General features: G+C 48.6%; 1 protein-coding gene across 2 annotated transcripts in view; it reads left to right on the forward strand.

Annotated features, from left to right (window-relative positions):
• AMBRA1 (autophagy and beclin 1 regulator 1) overlaps positions 1–19184 on the forward strand; it is a 764496-nt gene that overhangs the window by 691506 nt on the left and 53806 nt on the right. For both annotated transcript variants that reach the window (XM_085646678.1, XM_085646680.1), the window contains 2 exons: positions 90–197; positions 15840–16030. In XM_085646678.1, coding sequence (XP_085502804.1) covers positions 90–197; positions 15840–16030 — 299 coding nt within the window. The remainder of the gene's footprint in view (positions 1–89; positions 198–15839; positions 16031–19184) is intronic.

Consider the following 19184-nt stretch of genomic DNA (forward strand, 5'->3'; position numbering starts at 1 on the left):
CTTTTAAGGCTCTTGGAGTAAGTTAAGACCCTACATTTGAAGCCTGCAGGCCTGTGCAGAAGGTAACTTTGTCCATGTCCACTTTCCAGGGCTTTGCACTCAGGTGCTGAATATTATTGGGACCAGCTGAACGAAGCAGTCTTTACTGTCCATTCCAGCGGAAGCACTAGCAGCAGTCGAACGAGCGAGAGGCTGGGGTAAGAACATGTGGTTTGCAAATTGGAACATAGGAGTTTTACACGATGAGTTAATGACGAGCCATCCAACGCTTCAGTTCTCACTGACCACCTCTCAGGGCTGCATCCACAATTGGTATTTTCAGCTTAATTGACTTTGTTGATTTTTTATGAGGTAACAACATACAGAAAAAGATGAAACAGGGTTCCATATTACTTAATTTGGCATCCTTAGCTAAACATTTTGCTATAGTTCTTAATATTGCACTTTATATTGTGGGAGGGTGAGCGTGTTAGATGTCCTTGTATATTAAGCATGTAAGCAGGGAAGTAATTTTAGCATCTGATCGAGACATCTAGCCGCAGATTTCTTAACTTCTGAATTCTCTCCAGGCGTCAGCCTGGATCCAGAAATTTTTCAGCAGCACCTCTGCACACGGAGTGGCAGCATCATATGACTCCGTGATGACTTTGACTCAGGTTGTGATGTCAGCAGAGTCCTGTAAGTCCTCTCTTGTGCGCCCACATCTGAAAGAGACAGTTATAGACTCCTTACCTTTCGAATAACCCCCAGGCGTCCGACTGAATCTGAAGAATTTTTTCGCGTTGAAAGGTGACATCGGTCAGCTCCGCGTTCGTCGTTGGCATCGTGGTTGCCGTTACGACGTCGCGGTAGCTAATTAGCCGCTGCCCTCGTGCGCTGACGCCAGTTCTTTCTTTTTCCGCGCCAACCAATGCAGATCCAGAGAGAACGGTACCTCCAGTCACTTTTCGATTGATCTTTTGCCTGGTTTCAAGTCTTGCAGGTCCTGCCGAAAGCTGATGTCGGTGACGGATCCGCATTGCATCTGCCTGTGGGCCTCGCGTATGACCACGACCCCAAGTCGTGCTCCGACTGCTGGACCATGAATTTGAAGTCTTTGCAGGAGTGGTCCCGAAAGCTTCTCAAGGCCGGGCAGTCCGCTCCGTGCTGTTCAAGGTACCGGTCGCGCAGGAGGTTGAGGGACTGGTCACGGCGTCACCACCACTCGTCCTCTAAGTCTTCGCACTTCTCAGGTAAGTCGAAGCACAAGAAGAAGTCGAAGAAGCATCGTTGCTCTTCGACTTCTCCCCGTCCGTCGGCTGATGCGACGAGGGATGCGGGTTGTGCCCGTCCCGTGGCTCTGCATGCAGAGCCCGAAGGGTTGGCTCAGAGTTTCACCCGTAATGACCCCTGCCCAGCTTTGAAGCTTTTACGAAGTAATGCATGCCATCTTTGGGCAGTCCGACTCGGCTGGTGCGCATTTAGGCCTGTCGACTCGGCTGGGGGCCCGGGCCTTCGACGCTGGGGGCTTCCGCCTCGGCACTGCAGGATCCCCTTGGATCCAGGCCTGGATCCGGATGGGCGCCGGTCGACCTGATAACACCTCCCCCGGCGCTGATTTTACACGCCACCACATCCGCAGCCGACGTCTTTTGTGACCTTAACCAGCGTCCATTCCGGCCTCCACCCTGACTTGGACACGTAGCTGGATCGACCTCGACCGACGCCAGATACGGCGCTGATGGGTACTTTTGTACACCTGTTTTACCCCGGTATTCCTCCCACACCAGATTGGCATCCAGAGGAGGGTGAGGAGGACAGGAAGGGGCTCGGAGACCCAACTGACCAGTTGGAAGATACGGACTGGAGAGAGGAGTTGGGGGAAGCCAGTGGTCTGGATACCTCCCCAGACCTTGGTATGTTGTCTCCTCCTACCATGGCTAAGGAGGAGGGAGCTTCTTTAGCAGTTGTGTTGCGTAGGGAGGCCGAGGCTCTCAACCTCGAGCTACCTACGATGACACTCAGGACTGACCTCCTGACGGAGGTGCTCCACCCGTCAGCGAGCTCTTCGGAGCTCCTGCTGCTGTACAATAAAGCCCTAACTGACATCCTTTTGGGCACCTGGTCCAGGCCCAACACAAGGGCTCCTGTGGATAGGCTGATTGCCCCACGCCACCGCCTGGCTCCGGGCGACCCCACTTTCCTCTCCCAACATCCTACCCCTGAGAGCTTGGTGGTCCAAGCCTCGACGTCCAAAGGCCCATTCCCTAACGCTCTACCTGATGGGGAATCCAAAAAGCTGGACCATCTTGGGAAGAAAATGTTTTCTTCCTCCAGCTTGGGATTGCGGTCGGTAAACACTGCATGTCTGTCTGGCCGGTACACCCACTTCATGTGGGATACGGTAGCGCAGGTGCTGCCCGGGCCATGCTCTCCTGTGCAGTCGCCGAGGGAAAAGACTCGGCCAAGTTTACCACACGATGTGGACTGGACACTGCCAACTCACTAGGCAGAATGATTTCCACGTCGGTAGCCCTTCGACACTACACCTGCCTGAGGTCGACTGGCTTTTCCAGGGATGTCCAGGCTACCCTGATGGACATGCCCTTTGATGGCCGTCCCCACTTCGATGACAAAGCAGACAAATGCGCTAGAGCGTTACAAGGACTCTCGGGCTACGGCCAAGTCCGTGGGCCTCTCCACCATCCGCCCTGTGCAGTCTGCTTTTGGCCCCTTTCGTGGCTACGGAAGGGGTGCCCCACCACGTTCCACCCAGAGCCACAGGCCGGCGCAAGCTGTTCAGCTCCTGCGTGGCCGGAGACGTGGGACCCAGCGTCGTTGGTCTGGGGGCTGGCGAACGTTCAGTCCACCAGTGCCCCCTCTGCAGCAGCCTCCAAATCCTCCGAGTCTAACCTTTCAGGGCCACTGATCGCCACTGGGCGGCAGGAGTCACCATCACCTCCCCCACTGATGCACCATCACATCGGACAGGTGGGTTTTGCAGATAGTCCGGAAGGGCTACTCCCTCCCCTTCAAGACTAACCCCTCAGCCATGCCACCTCAGTACCATTGCATGTCGGAGGATCATCTGGCCCTTCTCCAACAGGAAGTTACGGCTCTCTTGGCCAAGGGAGCAATTAAGCAAGTTCCTGCCCCAGAAGTAGTTTGTGGTTGCTATTCCCACTACTTTCTGGTACCCAAGAAGGACAAGGGCATGCGTCCCATCTTGGATCTCAGGAACGTCAACTGCTTCCTCTGGAATGAGAAGTTCAAAATGTTGGTGCTAGCTCAGGTCCTGTCTGCTCTCGACCCTGGAGACTGGATGGTAGCGTTGGACTTGCAGGACGGTTACTTTCACATTCCCGTCCTGCCGGCTCACTGGCGTTACCTGCTGTTCACGGTAGGCCTCGAACACATTTAGTTTACCGTGCTCCCCTTTGGCCTTACCAGCACCCCTCGGGTGTTCACAAAAGTGATGGCGGTGGTCGCAGCTCCAGATCAAGGGTTCCAGTTTTCCCCTTTCTCAACGACTGGCTGTTGAGCAATCTCACCCCGGGCAGTCGTCTCCCACCTCCAGACGCTGGCGGACCTCCATCATTCACTGGGGTTCACTATCAATGTGCCGAAGTCACATCCGACTCCCTCTCAGAACCTTCTTTTCATCGGATCGGTTCTGGACACAACGCAGTATTGGGTTTATCCTCCTGAGCAGCTAATCCGGGATATTCAGGCTATGATTCAGATCTTTCAGCCTCTATCCTGGGTTTCGGTCAGAATTACCCTGAGGCTGTTGGGCCTCATGGCCTCCTGCAACCTGCTGGTAGATCGTGCCAGGTGGCATATACGGGCTCTGCAGTGGGACCTGGAGTTCCAGTGGGCACAACACCAGGGGAATCTTTCCGATTGCGGTCAGATCTCGGAGGGCACTGCATGACAATTGCAGTTGTGGCTAACAAACCAGGATTTGGTCAACGGCATATCCGTCTGCCTTCCCCAACCAGAGTTCACACTGGTGACTGATGCATCACTTCTGGGGTGGGGCGGCCACATGGGAGGGGCAGATATCAGAAGCCTCTGGTCTCCGGAAGAGTCCGGGCTCCACATCAACCGTCTGGAGCTCTGGACGATCCATCATGCGCAGAAAGCATTCCTTCCCTCTGTCCGGGCATGCATGATGGATCACGAATGGCGTCTTCACTCGGAGGTGGTGCAAGGTCTCTTTCGGCAGTGGGTAGAGCCCTGGTTAGATCTATTCGCCACCGAACAGAACGCGCAATGTCAGCAATTCCGCCCGTTGGAGTTTCCAAGGCGGCACTCGCTAGGCGATGCTTTTCATCGCGAGTTAATTTGCAGTCTTCTATACGCCTTTCCGCCTATACCACTTCTGCCCAGAGTGCTGAAGAAGATCAAGCGCAACTGGGCTCAAGTCATTCTTGTAGCTCTGGATTGGGCATGAAGATTCTGGTATCCCGAGCTCTTACACATGGCTATCGATCCTCCGATCAGACTGCCTTTTTGGGAGGATCTTCTGTCGCAGCAGCAGGGGACGGTCCTCCATCCGAACTTGTCCAGCCTCCACCTCCTTGCCTGGAGATTGAGCGGCGACAGTTGACAGCTTTTGACTTTCCTCCCGAAGTCTGTGGTGATATCTTGGCAGCCAGGCGTCCCTCCACTAAGACGGTATACGTCTGCCGATGGAACAAGTTTGTGGCATGGTGCTCAGCAAAGGCTGTGGATCCCCTTTCTGCCCCTCTTTCTGTGGTCCTCTTGTTCCTTCTTTCTTTCTTTAGCCCAGCAGGGCTCTGCTCTGGGCACTCTCAAAGGCTATCTCTCAGCCATTTCAGCTTTTCTTAGGCTGCCTGACCAGCCTTCTCATTTCAAGTCCCCTATTGTAAATCATTTCCTTAAGGGCACTACTCACTTGTTTTCCCCAACTCCTTTTTGTGATGCCCCAGTGGGACTTGAACCTGGTTCTCACTTTTCTTATGTGCGCTCCCTTTGAACTGCTACATAACTGTCCTCTCTGACTCCTGACCCTTAAAACTGCCTTTCTGGTTCCCATCACCTCTGCTCGCAGGGTGAATGAGCTTCTAGTCCTTTCTTCTAAGCCTTCTTTTCTGGCTGTTCATCTGGACAAAGTTGTCCTCTGCACTAGGCCTTCTTTCCTTCCCAAAGTGGTTACCTCTTTCCATCTAGGTCAGACCATCACTTTGCCCACATTCTTTCCGCCTCCACATCCTTCCAAAGAGGAAGAGAGGCTCCACCGTCTCGATCCAAAATGTTTGCTTTCTTTCTATCTGGATCACACACAACAATCCCGGGTGGATGACCAGCTCTTTGTTGGTTACGTGGGCGCCAAGGAAGGTCGGGCCATGCAAAAATGAACCATCTCCCGGTGGGTCGTTCTTTGCTACAAAATCTGCTATTCCCTAGCGAAAAAGCAACCTCATGTAGGGTTGCGTGCGAATTCCACCAGGGCGATGGCAGCCACTACTGCTTTTGGACGTAGAGTCCCTCTTCTCCACTTCTGCCAGGCAGCTACTTGGGCTTCACTGCACACGTTTACCAAACACTACTGCCTGGTCAGCCAAGTCCAGAGAGATGGCTTCTTCGGCCGATCAGTTCTTCAGGACTTTCTGGTGTGAACTTGGTTCGCAGACCCACCATTGGGGTTGGTATTGCTGGGGTATCTATTCTAAGGTGAGGAATCCATAACTAATTGTCTTTCAGATGAACAAGTTATTTACCTTCGGTAACGATATATCTGTAAGAGACATAGATTAGTTATGGGTTCCTCACACCACACCCATCCTCTCCGTTCTGCGAACTGACTTCTAGGGTACGGGAGTCCCTTTCAGGGCCCTAGGTTTTTTGTGCACCTGTGTCAGTGTCTTGCATGGCTCTGTGCTTCTGGCGTGGAATGTTGTGTAAAGAACTGATATCCGCGCGCAAGGGTGGCGCCTAAGTAGATACTGCAATGTCATTCCGGTGACCATGACACACACACGACGAACGCGGAGTTGACCAACGCCACCTATCGACGCGCTGGGGTACTGCTGAGGAAAAAGTTCTCCGGATCCAGTCTAACGCCTGTGGGTAATTCTAGGGTGAGAAATCCATAACTAATCTGTCTCTTACAGATATATCATTACCTAAGGTAAGTAAGTTGTTCAATGTGGTGTTTCTGCGGTTAGCAGATATTATTCTTTCAAAACTATTTTTGACAGGTTGTGTTGTACAGGGATACCTATCGCATAGGTTTTTCCCTCTCCCCTTTTTTCCCTCTGATGATATGCTTAATGCGCAAGAGGTCGTGTGCTTGATTTATTTTCTTCGGTTAGGAAGTTTACTTATGTCACCTGCTCTTTTAGAAGCATTTTGGTATGCTGGTATGCATTACTTTTGACTTTCAGTATCTCTTATAGGGACATCTTGTTTAGGTATTTTGTGGGGCTTTTATACAATGAGTATGTATATCCTTTTCGGCTACTGTTTCCCCTTCAGTTGAGTTTTGGAGTCTTTTCTGTGTTTCTGGCCTGCCAAGGTTCCCTCTAGAACATTCTTTTTTTGATTGGTCTTTCATTAGGTTGTAGACATTTTCGCTTATTTTTGGCATGGTGCACTTTTTATTGGAATCTGATGGTGCACTGGCTGGTTTTGCATTAGGGGAATTTCCTAAAAGGTTCTGCTACTCTATGATGGGGTTATACCAGCTTTGCCATGCTGTGCGTTCCTTGCCTGTGCATCGGATTACTATTGGTCACCTCCATTTTTGGGTATTTGTGATGTTGCCTACTTAGGCTCTTTTGAACAAGTTTGCTCCATGAACACTGCTTGCAAGGTTATCTGGGATGCAGTGTCATAATATTTTAACCTTCAGGTGTTGGCTATTACGCCCCTGTTCTGTATTTGGGGGGGGTTCTTTCTTCTTTTAAGAGAACGCTCACTATGTTTCTTTCTCTCCTTAAGAAACATTCTGAGTGTTCCTTCCCATGTACTTTGCTATTCTTGATTTGTGGGCGCAGTCACACTTATCCTGTCTGGAGGCTGGATGTCCTTTTCCTCCTTAGGGACATATTCTTCCTCTAACCAGCAGTTGTTCTTCTTTGTGGCTTTCAGTCCTTTTAATGTTCAATGGTTTGAGCTTATTATAGTCTGTTGATCTTTGTGTTCTTCTGGAACTATATATGTATGTATGAATCCTCATCTATTTACAGTCCGATTTTTGTTCTGTCTGGTATACCTTGCGATTAAATTTACCAACTGGATACCTCTTTTTGAGATTTCCAGGGATTGGGTGGTTGTTCATCTTGACCTACTGGGCCATGTGTGGTCTCAAGTGTCTGCTGTTGGTGAGGGTTCATTTTCCTGTTGGTTTCTTTCAGGATTATGGTAGTAACAGCCTCTCTGGATACTTTTGCTCAACTAGCATTACCTTGATGCTAAGTCAACCATGTCGTTTATTGAGGGTGTGATCTCTCTCTCTCTCTCTCTCTCTTTCTCTCTTTCTCTCTTTCTCTCTTTCTCTCTTTCTCTCTCTCTCTCTCTCTCTTTCTCTCTCCCCCTCTCTCCCCCTCTCTTCTCTCCCTCTCTCTCCCTGCCTGCCTCCCTCTCTCTCTCTTTCTCCCCCTGCCTCCCTCTCCCCCTCTCTCTCCCTCCCTCTCTCCCTCCCTCTCTCTCACCCTCCCTCTCTCCCTCTCTCCCTCTGTCCCTCCCTCTCTCCCTCCCTCTCTCTCCCCCTCCACCTCCCCCTCTCTCTCTCTCTCTCTCTCTCTCCCTCTCCCTCTCCCTCTCCCTCTCCCTCTCCCTCTCCCTCCCCCTCTTCCTCCCTCCCTCCCTCTCCCCCCCCCCCTCTCCCTCTCTCCCTCTCCCCCTCTCTCTCTCTCTCTCCCTCTCTCCTGCTGTATAGGTATCATGGGCTGGTGTTCATCAGATCTATTATTTCTTTGTGTGTATATGGTATATGTTTATCTGTGTTTATGCATATTTAGATATAGCTTTGCTGTATAAGATAATGCAAGATATGGATTATATTTTTGCGAATCTTACTACGAGATGCAGTTTGCTTCTCTCTTCGTTGTATATTTTATGTATTGCGGTATGTAATACTTTGTAGGTATATGTGTATGTGAGTATTATGGGTATGGATCTATATGTATGAAGAGCGCGGGCTATATTGATTTGAGCATATTTGATCAATATAGCAGATTCATAACTGTATAATTGCCATTTTTCCATCTCTACGGGTTCTATGCATTGGGTGACCCTAGTAGTGGTTAATTTGTCTATTAATGTTTTTTTTCCAAGGATAGGATTTGATTTACATCAGTCCTTGTACTTGGGTTGTTCTTCCCGACTTTGCGAGGAATGTGCTCATTCATCGTTCAGATGCGGATGTGTCCTGGAAGCCCCATTTTCGGAATTACTCAGGACAGGTTACCCTTATATACGTCTTTGTTGGCATAGGGAACGGTAGTTTACATGGCATTCGCTATTGCCTCTGGTCCTCCTAGTCCCTAGGCTCACTTGAACCCTTGGCGTCATGTGCCACTGTCCTACTGTTGTCTTCTCTCACTGTATTTACTCGCTTCCCTTGGGGAATGGTTTTTCCGTGCCTGCAGGGTTGGTTTTACTTACAGTGCCTGTGGTCCTTGCCACAGTTTTTGTAAGGCATCTAATTCCTACGTACATTTGGTCTCTTGTTAATTTTGACCAGCTCATTCTCTCTGAGAACTTTTGTGGGATTCGTTCACCGACCCTCCCCTGAGTGGGAGATAGCTATGGAATTTAATTCAAAAGTTAAGGAATCTGCGATCATATGAACAGTCGTTTATAAATGTTCCTCTGATGAGGACAAGCCACCTAGATATCCAGCCACTACCCATAACAATCTCTTTACGCCGGCCTAAGATACCCCTGATCTGTTATGTTTTTTATTCTGTTATACTTAACCTCCATAATTTCCATGTATGAACACAGGTATTTTGATTGTGTTGTTGGGATGGGCTACAAAAGGACTTGCTACTTGCGGCGTGGCACTGTAATGTCACATTCTGCTACTTATCTAATGCCATGTCTTGCTACAAGAAGAACAAGTTACTTTCCTTTGGTATAGCATTATCTTGTAGAGACAGTGCCTGTGGTCCTGGCAGGTGCAGCAGTCTTCTACTTCCTCCTCCCCTTCTACAGTGTACCCCCAAACCACTTTAATTTGCCCTCTCAGACCCACAGCCAGCCAGTAGTGGACATAATCAGATATTTCCTTCCTGTCTGGAATTCCTTCACGTCTGTCTGACTGGTTTTACAAATTATTCAAAGGGACTTCATTTTGTTCCTTCCTACTATTCCTCCACCCACCTACCCCGTCAGGAAAGACTTTTGCAGACCTCCCTTCTGTTTTAATGCTGGATTAACCCCCACCTCATGAAGGGTGCCATTGAGTGTATACTTGCCCTTCCTCTTGCCTTTTTCTGCCATCTTAACTTACCTGGGGTTTTTTTTCCAGCAAAGAGCCGAAGTTCCACTTGAGTCCAACTCAGAGGATTCTCTTTTTAGTGACGTTCTTCTGCTGCGAGTGTGGAGCATTCAGAATATGATCTTGATGTTTTGAGTTCATTTTTGTGTCCCTCTGAAGATGGTTGTAAGACTTTTGTGGGCCCTACAGGGATGCCTCCGGTATCATTGGGCTCAGTGTTGGATAAACCTAGCTGTCTCAGTCCATCTCTCGCATGAGATCTAGATAGGAATCTGCATTAATGGCAGATTAGTCCAACCTGGCGTGTGGCAGGCCACTGTCCCTTCCTCATCCAGACTTCACAGTTGTGGCAGACATATCAGTCATGGCTTGGAGTGGGGCCCATGTGGAAGAGGTGGAGATCAGGCGTCTAGTCTGTGGCGGAGCGCCATCTCCATATCTGTCTGTCGGAGCTTCATGAAATCCAGTTGGCTCTGAAAGCCTTCCTGCTGATCGTTATGGGGAGGCTGGTGAATGCACAGCCAAGATGACTGCCATGGCCTGCTGTAACAAGGGGCGGAGTAGAGTGTTGGGTGTTCTGCCAGCAAACCTTGCACCTTTGGAGGTACCTGACCGTGCACCTTTGGAGGTACTTGGATCAGCAGTAGGTCTTAATGGTGATCGGCCACCTAGTGGCGTCCCTGAACACTAGTGCTGAAGAGCTGAGCAGGCAGACCATGAAGACCTTTTCCATCCCAAGATGATACAGCGCACCTTCGAACAATAGGTCATGCTTTAGTTTTTACCCTACTGTCTAGAATGAGCAGTGTCAAAAGTACTTTAGGTTGGAGTTTCCTCCAGGAAAGTCACTGGGAGATACATTACGATTGCAGTGAGACACAAGTCTCATGAATGCTTCCACTGTTACTTCTCCTACCTTGAGTTCTGAAGGAGGTCTGGAGAGACCATGCCCAAATCCTTCTCATGAGGCTTTGCCCTCCAATCAAGCTATCTCTTCAGGACGACATCTTGTCTGAAAAGTAGGGGAAGGTCCTGCACCTGAATCTCCTCAACCTACATCACCATGAGCGGAGATTGAGCAGCGACAGCAGAGCTCTTTCAAATTGCTGCCAGAAGTGGTGGATGTCATCCTTCCAGCGAGACATCGTTCAACTAAATCCATTTATACTGGAGAGTGGGAGGAGTTTGAGGTCTGGTAAGGGATCAAGCAACTTGATGTTCTGCAGACCACGTCTTCTGATGTGTTGTTTGTTATATAGTTGGCCGAGAAGGGCCTTGCAGTTGGCTCCGTTAAAGGTTACATTCGACCTTTTTGAGTTTGCTAGAACAACCTCCTCTTTTCAGATCAACAGTTGTGATGTTTCCTTAAACTCGTATCTACTGTTTGCTCTAAAACCCTTTGTCATGCCACAATCGTACTACAATTTGATCATCCTCACATTCTTTACGTGCACACAATTTGAGCCATTGCATAGTTAAACCTTATGATTTGCAGCAATCAAAACAGACCTTCGTATTGCAATCACTTCCTTGCACCCCTTCAGTTCACTTAACTACTCCTCTCTATTTTGGAACAAATTAGTGCTGAAGACTTGTTTGGTCTTCCTGCCAAAAATAGTATTGTCCTTTCATGTCAGATCCTCGATCACCCTACCAGCCTTTTTTGCTCCGCCACAACCCTTGAAATAGGAGGAGAGGCTTCATTGGCTGGACCCTGAAAGATCTTTGGGCATTTATGCTAGTCACATGAGGCCAGCTCTTCGTGGAGTTTGCTGGGACCGGAAAAGGTCAAGCGGTGGAAAAGAGGATGCTGTTAAGGGGGATCATGGTGTGCATATACGTTGGCCAGGATGCTTTTGATCCCGTTCCCCCAGGACCACGGCTGCAACATTGGTGCTCGCACAGGTAGTGCCTGTCCCGGACATCGGCCAAGCTGCAACGTAGGCATTGGTGCATACGTTCACCAAGCACTACTGCTATGACACCCATGTCCAGAGACTTGCCCACAGTTTGGTTTATGTTTACTCCTCACACCCTCCGCCTTTTGTATTTTAGTATCTATTCTTTAGGTGGGGAATCTGTGGTTAGAAATATCCATCTACAGAACAAGGAATGCTCGTTCAGGTGGATACTCTTGCAGCAAGTTCGGTACTGCCCTCCAGCCTCCCTGCTCTGTGCCCATTCCCGTTTCCATAAAAAGATCCCACGGTTCATATGCAAACACTGTCGCTGACAATTTGTTTGGACTGGTCCATTACTGAGGACCCTGAAAGGAAACTAATGAAGAAACTGACATCATTGCTTGGAGTGGTGCTTTTATGGGACACTGCGCTGTCGATTCCAGGGCAGTGTTAGGTCCCTGTGGAGCAACACAACACCACCTACCAGCACGTGGTGGTTATTGGGAGTATTCTCCAGGTCTAGTCTGGCATCTGGGGCACTCTTAGCTGAGTAATCTACTGTTGGAGCATCTACCGGAAAGAGCATTAGCGAAGGTCAACTACTTGTTCATTCCCTGCACTAAAACACAGTGGCACAAAGGCTTGGCTTCCAAACACTCTTGTAGAAGCCGTACCTTGTTTTCACTACAGTTTTACATGAATGGCTTTGAAGAAAGAGAACACTTTATTCCAGAGTTCTTTATCTTGCCATTACCTGCAGGATCAACAATGTGAACAAACAGTAAAGAGTTACTGTTGGAAGACCTCTGAACTGGCAATGGTCTTTGAGAGAAGGTCCAAGGATGTTTACCAACTAGTGGAAGTCCCAGCTGGTAAATGCTCGCATTGTCACCTATCCTATCCTGTCCTCACACCTGCCAGAGTCTTACTGACACTTTCAGATCCCATCCACTAGATTGCAAACTGGATGTGAATATAGAAGAGTCTTGAGCTCCAGGACCATTCCTCCTAACATGCCTTCACACCTACATGTCCAAGCTTCAAGGCGAGTTCTCAAGGGCCGTCCGGGTCCTTGCTCTCCTAGGCTCAGAAGGATAGTGTGAGATTTCCTCCTCAATAGCATCCAAAGGCGGAAGTAACTTGTGTTGACTGGCATGGAAGTTTGGGCAAGTGATCCTTACATAAAGAAGATCTGATCAGGATGTAGGGTGAGACTTTGAAATATAATTTTATTCAAATTCTCACCGTATTACAACCTCGAATGGAGGCAGAACCAGCTCTTAGAGGGAAACATGACCTACATTAAAGACATCAAGGGTAATGAGTCTAAACTGGACAATCAGGGCCTAGAACAGCAGTTTAAATAGTATTCTGTGTCTCAGAAGCGTTTAGAGGCATGACTGTGATGCCGCTGGAATAAGATGGCACAGTACTGCTAACTATACCCAGCGGGATTTGCCACTAAGACCTCTTGTATTTGCATAATGATGTTGCAATGGCCCTAGCTCTGGAGGTACTGGGAGTGCTGGAGTTTCTGCTCATGGTGGCCTATCTAGTCCTGAAAGATCCATTAAGCCATAGTCTAACTTCTTCACAGTCGCAGCATAAAAAAGTTTGATGCTCTTCCATTGAGCCATAGTCTAACTTCATCACGTCGTAGCAGAACACTTGACTCTCTTCCATTGAGCTATAGTCTAACTTCATCACAGTCGCAGCAGAATGCTTGACTCTCTTCCATTAAGCCATAGTCTAACTTCATCACAGTCGCAGCAGAATGCTTGACTCTCTTCCATTGAGCCGTAGTCTAACTTCATCATAGTTGCAGCAGAATGCTTGACTCTCTTCCATTAAGCCGTAGTCTAACTTCATCACAGCCGCAGCAGAACGCTTGACGCTCTTCCATTAAGCCGTAGTCTATTTCATCACAGCTGCAGCAGAATGCTTGACTCTCTTCCATTAAGCCGTAGTCTAACTCCATCACAGTCGCAGCAGAATGCTTGACTCTCTTCCATTGAGCCGTAGTCTAACTTCATCATAGTTGCAGCAGAATGCTTGACTCTCTTCCATTAAGCCGTAGTCTAACTTCATCACAGCCGCAGCAGAACGCTTGACGCTCTTCCATTAAGCCGTAGTCTAACTTCATCACAGCTGCAGCAGAATGCTTGACTCTCTTCCATTAAGCCGTAGTCTAACTTCATCACAGTCGCAGCAGAATGCTTGACTCTCTTCCATTGAGCCGTAGTCTAACTTCATAATAGTTGCAGCAGAATGCTTGACTCTCTTCCATTAAGCCGTAGTCTAACTTCATCACAGTCGCAGCAGAATGCTTGACTCTCTTCCATTGAGCCGTAGTCTAACTTCATAATAGTTGCAGCAGAATGCTTGACTCTCTTCCATTAAGCCGTAGTCTAACTTCATCACAGCTGCAGCAGAATGCTTGACTCTCTTCCATTAAGCCGTAGTCTAACTTCATCACAGTCGCAGCAGAATGCTTGACTCTCTTCCATTGAGCCGTAGTCTAACTTCATCATAGTTGCAGCAGAATGCTTGACTCTCTTCCATTGAGCCGTAGTCTAACTTCATCAGTCGCAGCAGAACACTTGACTCTCTTCCATTAAGCCGTAGTTTAACTTCATCATAGTTGCAGCAGAACGCTTGACTCTCTTCCATTAAGCCGCAGTCTAACTTCATAATAGTTGCAGCAGAATGCTTGACTCTCTTCCATTAAGCCGTAGTCTAACTTCATCACAGCCGCAGCAGAATGCTTGACTCTCTTCCATTGAGCCGTAGTCTAACTTCATAATAGTTGCAGCAGAATGCTTGACTCTCTTCCATTGAGCCGTAGTCTAACTTCATCATAGTTACAGCAGAATGCTTGACTCTCTTCCATTGAGCCGTAGTCTAACTTCATCACAATCGTAGCAGAACACTTGACTCTCTTCCATTGAACCGTAGTCAAACTTCATCATAGTCGCAGCAGAACACTTGACTCTCTTCCATTAAGCCGTAGTCTAACTTCATCACAGTCGCAGCAGAACGCTTGACGCTCTTCCATTAAGCCGTAGTCTAAATTCATCACAGTTGCAGCAGAAAGCTTGTCTCACTTCCACTATCCACATAACTTGTCTCAGCCTTAGTCCTTCTCGTACATCTCAGTGGTGTCCCTGATCACACAAAAAGGTCCAACAAACTGTGGTGTTCCCTGGTCTCAAAACCACCTTTAGATCCCACACACTCAAATTATCTTTCCTTTCAACCCACCAGTTATATGATTTGGCAGGTTGTGGTTCTATGGGGCTTTTCGGATTGGAATTTTACCTAGGGTACATTGTTCATGCTGGTTTCGGCCCCCAGTCACTCCAGTGCAACTAGGCCGGTATTCCAGGCCTCATGTCGCAATAGCCACAATAGTAGGCCTACACAGTACGGCCTGGGAGTTATTCCCTGCCTCCAAAACCCTGAAAGGTCTATTTGCTCCATTTATGTTCACCTCTGCTGCCAGTTCCCCTTACAGATGGCCACAACACCAACAAATACCATGGGTGCAAAACGGGTTTTTAACTTTAATTGGTTCCAAAACTGAGAGATCTTTTCTGGTTCAGTCTTTAGCGGTCTACCACAGTGCTGGGCCGACAGAATTGGAGCTGCAGGTCAGTGGTTGTCTCTTTCCCTGTTCGTTTCTCAGTGGCCCTTTCTAAAGGAAAGGCTTTGCTTGTTTCAGTCAGACAGATTAAAGACTGCTTTGTCTTCCCTGCAGAGACCACGCTCTCCACCATACCTGCCAGAGGGCTGTCTTTAGATGAGCAGACCTGGCATGGTGAATTCAAAAGGCGCATGCGCACTACAGGGCTGTGTTCCATCAGGGCACTGTGCCCCGAGCGCTGGCTTGGCTATTGCTGTTCTTTCATGAAGTCTGCTCCTCAGAAGCCATCCAAAGATCTTATACTTCTTGGTGCCAAGTGTTAATGTGCCACACTCCAGAGCGGTCCTGCGAGACCGCAGAGAGTGAGTACTTCTGACTGGATATTGTCCCCCTGTTGATTGGGACCATTGAGCTGGGTAACAAACATCTGTTATTCAGCACCAAAATAACCTTGGGTGAACGTGCACTTCACAAATACACATGTTATGTTCATGATTGCATAACATTCAGGTATCTTTATTCCAAAGATCTCATGTAGGTCGTTGCTTGACATGTGCAGAGCGCCTGCGGAATTAGCGTGTGCTATTAGACTAGGTTCAAGAGAGCTCATCCTTAGTCTATTGGGCTCCAGCAGAGTGAGGACATCTGACTAGATAGTGTACCCATGTTTATGCGCACATCCTTCATGGGCTGTGCTCCTGGAGAGTTATCACATTCAACTTGTACTGTCCTCATGTTCATTAGGGCATAGACTAGAATGTGACTGCTCTAGCTCGTTGCTGTTGATGTGCTTGACCTGCTCAGTAACTTATTCTGATTCCCTTCCTGCTTCTAACCCTAGAACAAATCGATCCACCTGGAGAACAGACCGGGATATGGGCCTCATGAATGCCATTGGACTGCAGAGACGGAACCCCACTACGTCTGTGACCTCCCAGGGCACCCAGACCCCAGTGCCACAGCTCCAGAATGCCGAGACACAGACTGAGCGTGAGATGCCAGAGCCCAGTACAGCTTCTACCAGCAGCGAAGGTAGGACACTCCAGAGTGGGTAATGACCTAATACCTTTGTCTCTTAAGTAGATGCCTTTCCTGATGGATACTTTTAGCCACGGATTCCTCACCATCAGAATACATACCCAGGTGCAAGACTGGTCTGAAAGGTTTTTAAGGATAGCCCCTGCATTCCAGTAGGTTGCATAATGCAGCACCACATCGACTCAGTCCTACCCCAGGAGTGAAAGCTAGAGCGGCATAAAAGCGGCATCCAAGCTTTAACCAAGTGCACTGATGTCTGTTCCTTTCTCTCTACATCCTTGTATGTGGGTCCGGAGATAGCACCTAACCTTTTCTCATCCGTTGCCAAATTTTTTTCTCAAAATTCTTCTTCAGTGACAAAGGGAAGATGTCCCTCCTAAAATTACATGGTTTAAACCACGTAGGGACTGTTTCAAGTAGGCATCTGTGACAGACCTTCATGAGGTGTGACTGGTGTTTGGGTTCAGGACACGACTACAAGTCGTGTGAGCAGTGTGTCATTATGCCTCTAAAGACAATCTGGGATTGTGAACCCAAGTTGTACGTCGCCAAATACTGCAGGAAGTCGTGCAAGCCCTGCGCTGTTTGAAGCAGAGAGCACGACACATGAATTGAATGGGCCAGTGCCGATTCAGGAGCGAGGCATTCAAGGAAGCTATGTTGCGAATCTTTGGAACCATGCTGACTCCCTGGAGAGCTCCTTTGGGTCTGACGGTTCCCCAGAGATTGCTGCCAGTGGATCTGTCCTCGCCACTGTCTGTGCTTCCTTGTTCAGGTTCAGCTCTGACTCCGGAGCTGGCTCCACGTCCAGCACCACAATCCACATGGCTTCCCTCCACACCATTACTATCCCCGGCGCTGCAGATGCCGGAGTAGTATGCTGATATTATTGTTTTGTCGAACTCCAAACCAAATCAGTCTCAGCGGCGGTTGCGTCGTAGAATAGTTGGTGAATCCAGGTCCATTTCATTCTTACTCTGAAAGTGAAACCCGCCCTCCAGTGCTCCAGCAACCTTTTGGATCAGACTCTGGTCAAAGTCAACTAGCTGTTGGTGATGATGGAGGTGATGGGGAAGACTTTCTCCCACAATGTGATGATGACGACTCTTATTTGGATCTCCAAGAGGCCATTGGATTGGACACTTGCCCTGACATGGGCTTGGTTCCCTCCCTGGCCCGTCTATGAAAGAAAGATCCTCCTCTGCTGTACTCATCAGAGGAACAGCTGAAGTCCTCGACTAACAGTTAATGTCTGTTGAGGTGAAAACCAGTGCCCTCACTCCAGTTTCCCAGCCGTTTCTACCCTTCAATAAAGCCATGGCTGACACTCTCCTGAATAACTAGGCTAAACCTTGTTCCTGGCCATTTGTGAACTGGCAGGTAGCCCTACACCACAGACCTGCTCTGGGTGAACCTGCTCTCCTGACACAGCACCCTACTCCTGAGAGCCTGTTAGCCAGCAGGATAAATCCCAGCTCGCATGTTGATCACAGCTAGCCTCTCCTTTTGGTCCGTCAGCACTAGTCGCTTGCTCTGTAAGTACCATAACCCATTATGGGACATGGTCACAGAGATTTTGCTGTTGCCAAGGAGGACAACTTCCAAGCCCACGGGGACAATGAACATCTCAGTCCCCCACCCTTCTGGCAGCAGCTGCCACATCATCTTAGCTTGCCCTTGTCAGCACATGAAAACCCTGTGGAATGCAGAATAATTTTCTCCAGGGTTGGTTGGCCATGACATGCAACAGATAAGTCCTACAAATAGTGGAGAAGGGCTACACCCTGCCCAACTCACCACATCAGTCGCCCACATCAAAGCAGCTCTTTTGGAGGAGCACTTGCCTATTTTACTGCAGGATGTTCAAGCTCTTTTGGAGGAATAGAGCGAGTCCTGGACTTTGAAATGTGAACTAGATGTTCCTCCTGCTGTTTCCTGCTGCCAAAAATGTGTGAAGACCATCACTGTATTTTAGATCTCCAGTCTCTCAATTGTTTTCTGGCCCAAGGCAAGTTCAGAATGCTCATGCTGGCTAGGTAGCAGGAGATTGCATGCTAGCATTGGACCTGCAGGACATCTAATTCCATGTTCGCACCTGGCAAGTCCACAGCCATTACTTGTGGTTCAAAGTGGGCCTTGAGCATTTTCAGTTTGCCGAGCTCCCCTTTGGCCTTGAGTGTATGGTGATGTTAGAGGTCCGGCATACCTGTCTTGCCCTACCTCAATGACTGGCTGTTTAAAAAACAGGATCGCCATAGTCAGTTTTGGACCACTTCTAGATTACAGCAAACCTCCTGACATCATTGGGGTTCGCTTTCAACGTGCTGAACTCACATCTGACTGCTTCGCAGAGGTTCCCTTTTCTCACAGCCATCCTGGATACAGAGCGTTATCAGCCCTTCCCGCCACATAAGTGAGAGTTGGACATTCGGACTATGATACCAATGTTTTGGCCTCGGTCTCAGTGAGGGTGGCTCTAAGCCTTCTTATGCCAAAGGATATTTGTCGAACATGCAAGCGTGGGGCACTGTATTAAAACATGTGTAACTAAGCCATGTATACAAAACACTGTTCTAAAAGGAATCATTGAAGAGACAGTTCTGTTATTTTACAAGGGCTTCTTTTTCTTTGCCCTGCTACCACAATCATGTAACACAAATTAATGGAATTATTGGTTTACTTTTTTTCATCTATCTATTTAAACCTTGTCAGGATGGTTGGAATACAGCCGGATTTGTCATCTGCTTGTGCCTGGATACTACGGATTGTCCAGTAGGGCTACGGGAACCATTGTGGTGCTTTGACGCTTTGCTTGGATATGGTCCACTGGCTTCCCGGCAGACATCCAGCCTTTTTTCTGGAACATGCCTTTTGATGACTTCTGCCTTTTGGTGAGAAGGAAGATTTAGCCCGAGAGTGTTTTGAGAAGCACCAGGCCACAGCACGCTTATTGGGCCATTCAGTGTCAGTCTACCAATCCCCTCAACAATTTTTACCTTTTTAGATCTCGGCTAGCGAAGGCTGCGCTTGCGCAGTCTCGCTCGCGAGATTTAATGACTTTGAGAAGAGGGGCTTGCACCCGCCCCTCTTCTCTCCTGTTCTCCATTGGCTGGCCTCTTAAATGCTGGCCAGCCACTGGAGAAGAGGT

The sequence above is a fragment of the Triturus cristatus genome, chromosome 3_1 (genome assembly GCF_964204655.1).
Source record: "Triturus cristatus chromosome 3_1, aTriCri1.1, whole genome shotgun sequence".
Taxonomy (NCBI): domain Eukaryota; kingdom Metazoa; phylum Chordata; class Amphibia; order Caudata; family Salamandridae; genus Triturus; species Triturus cristatus.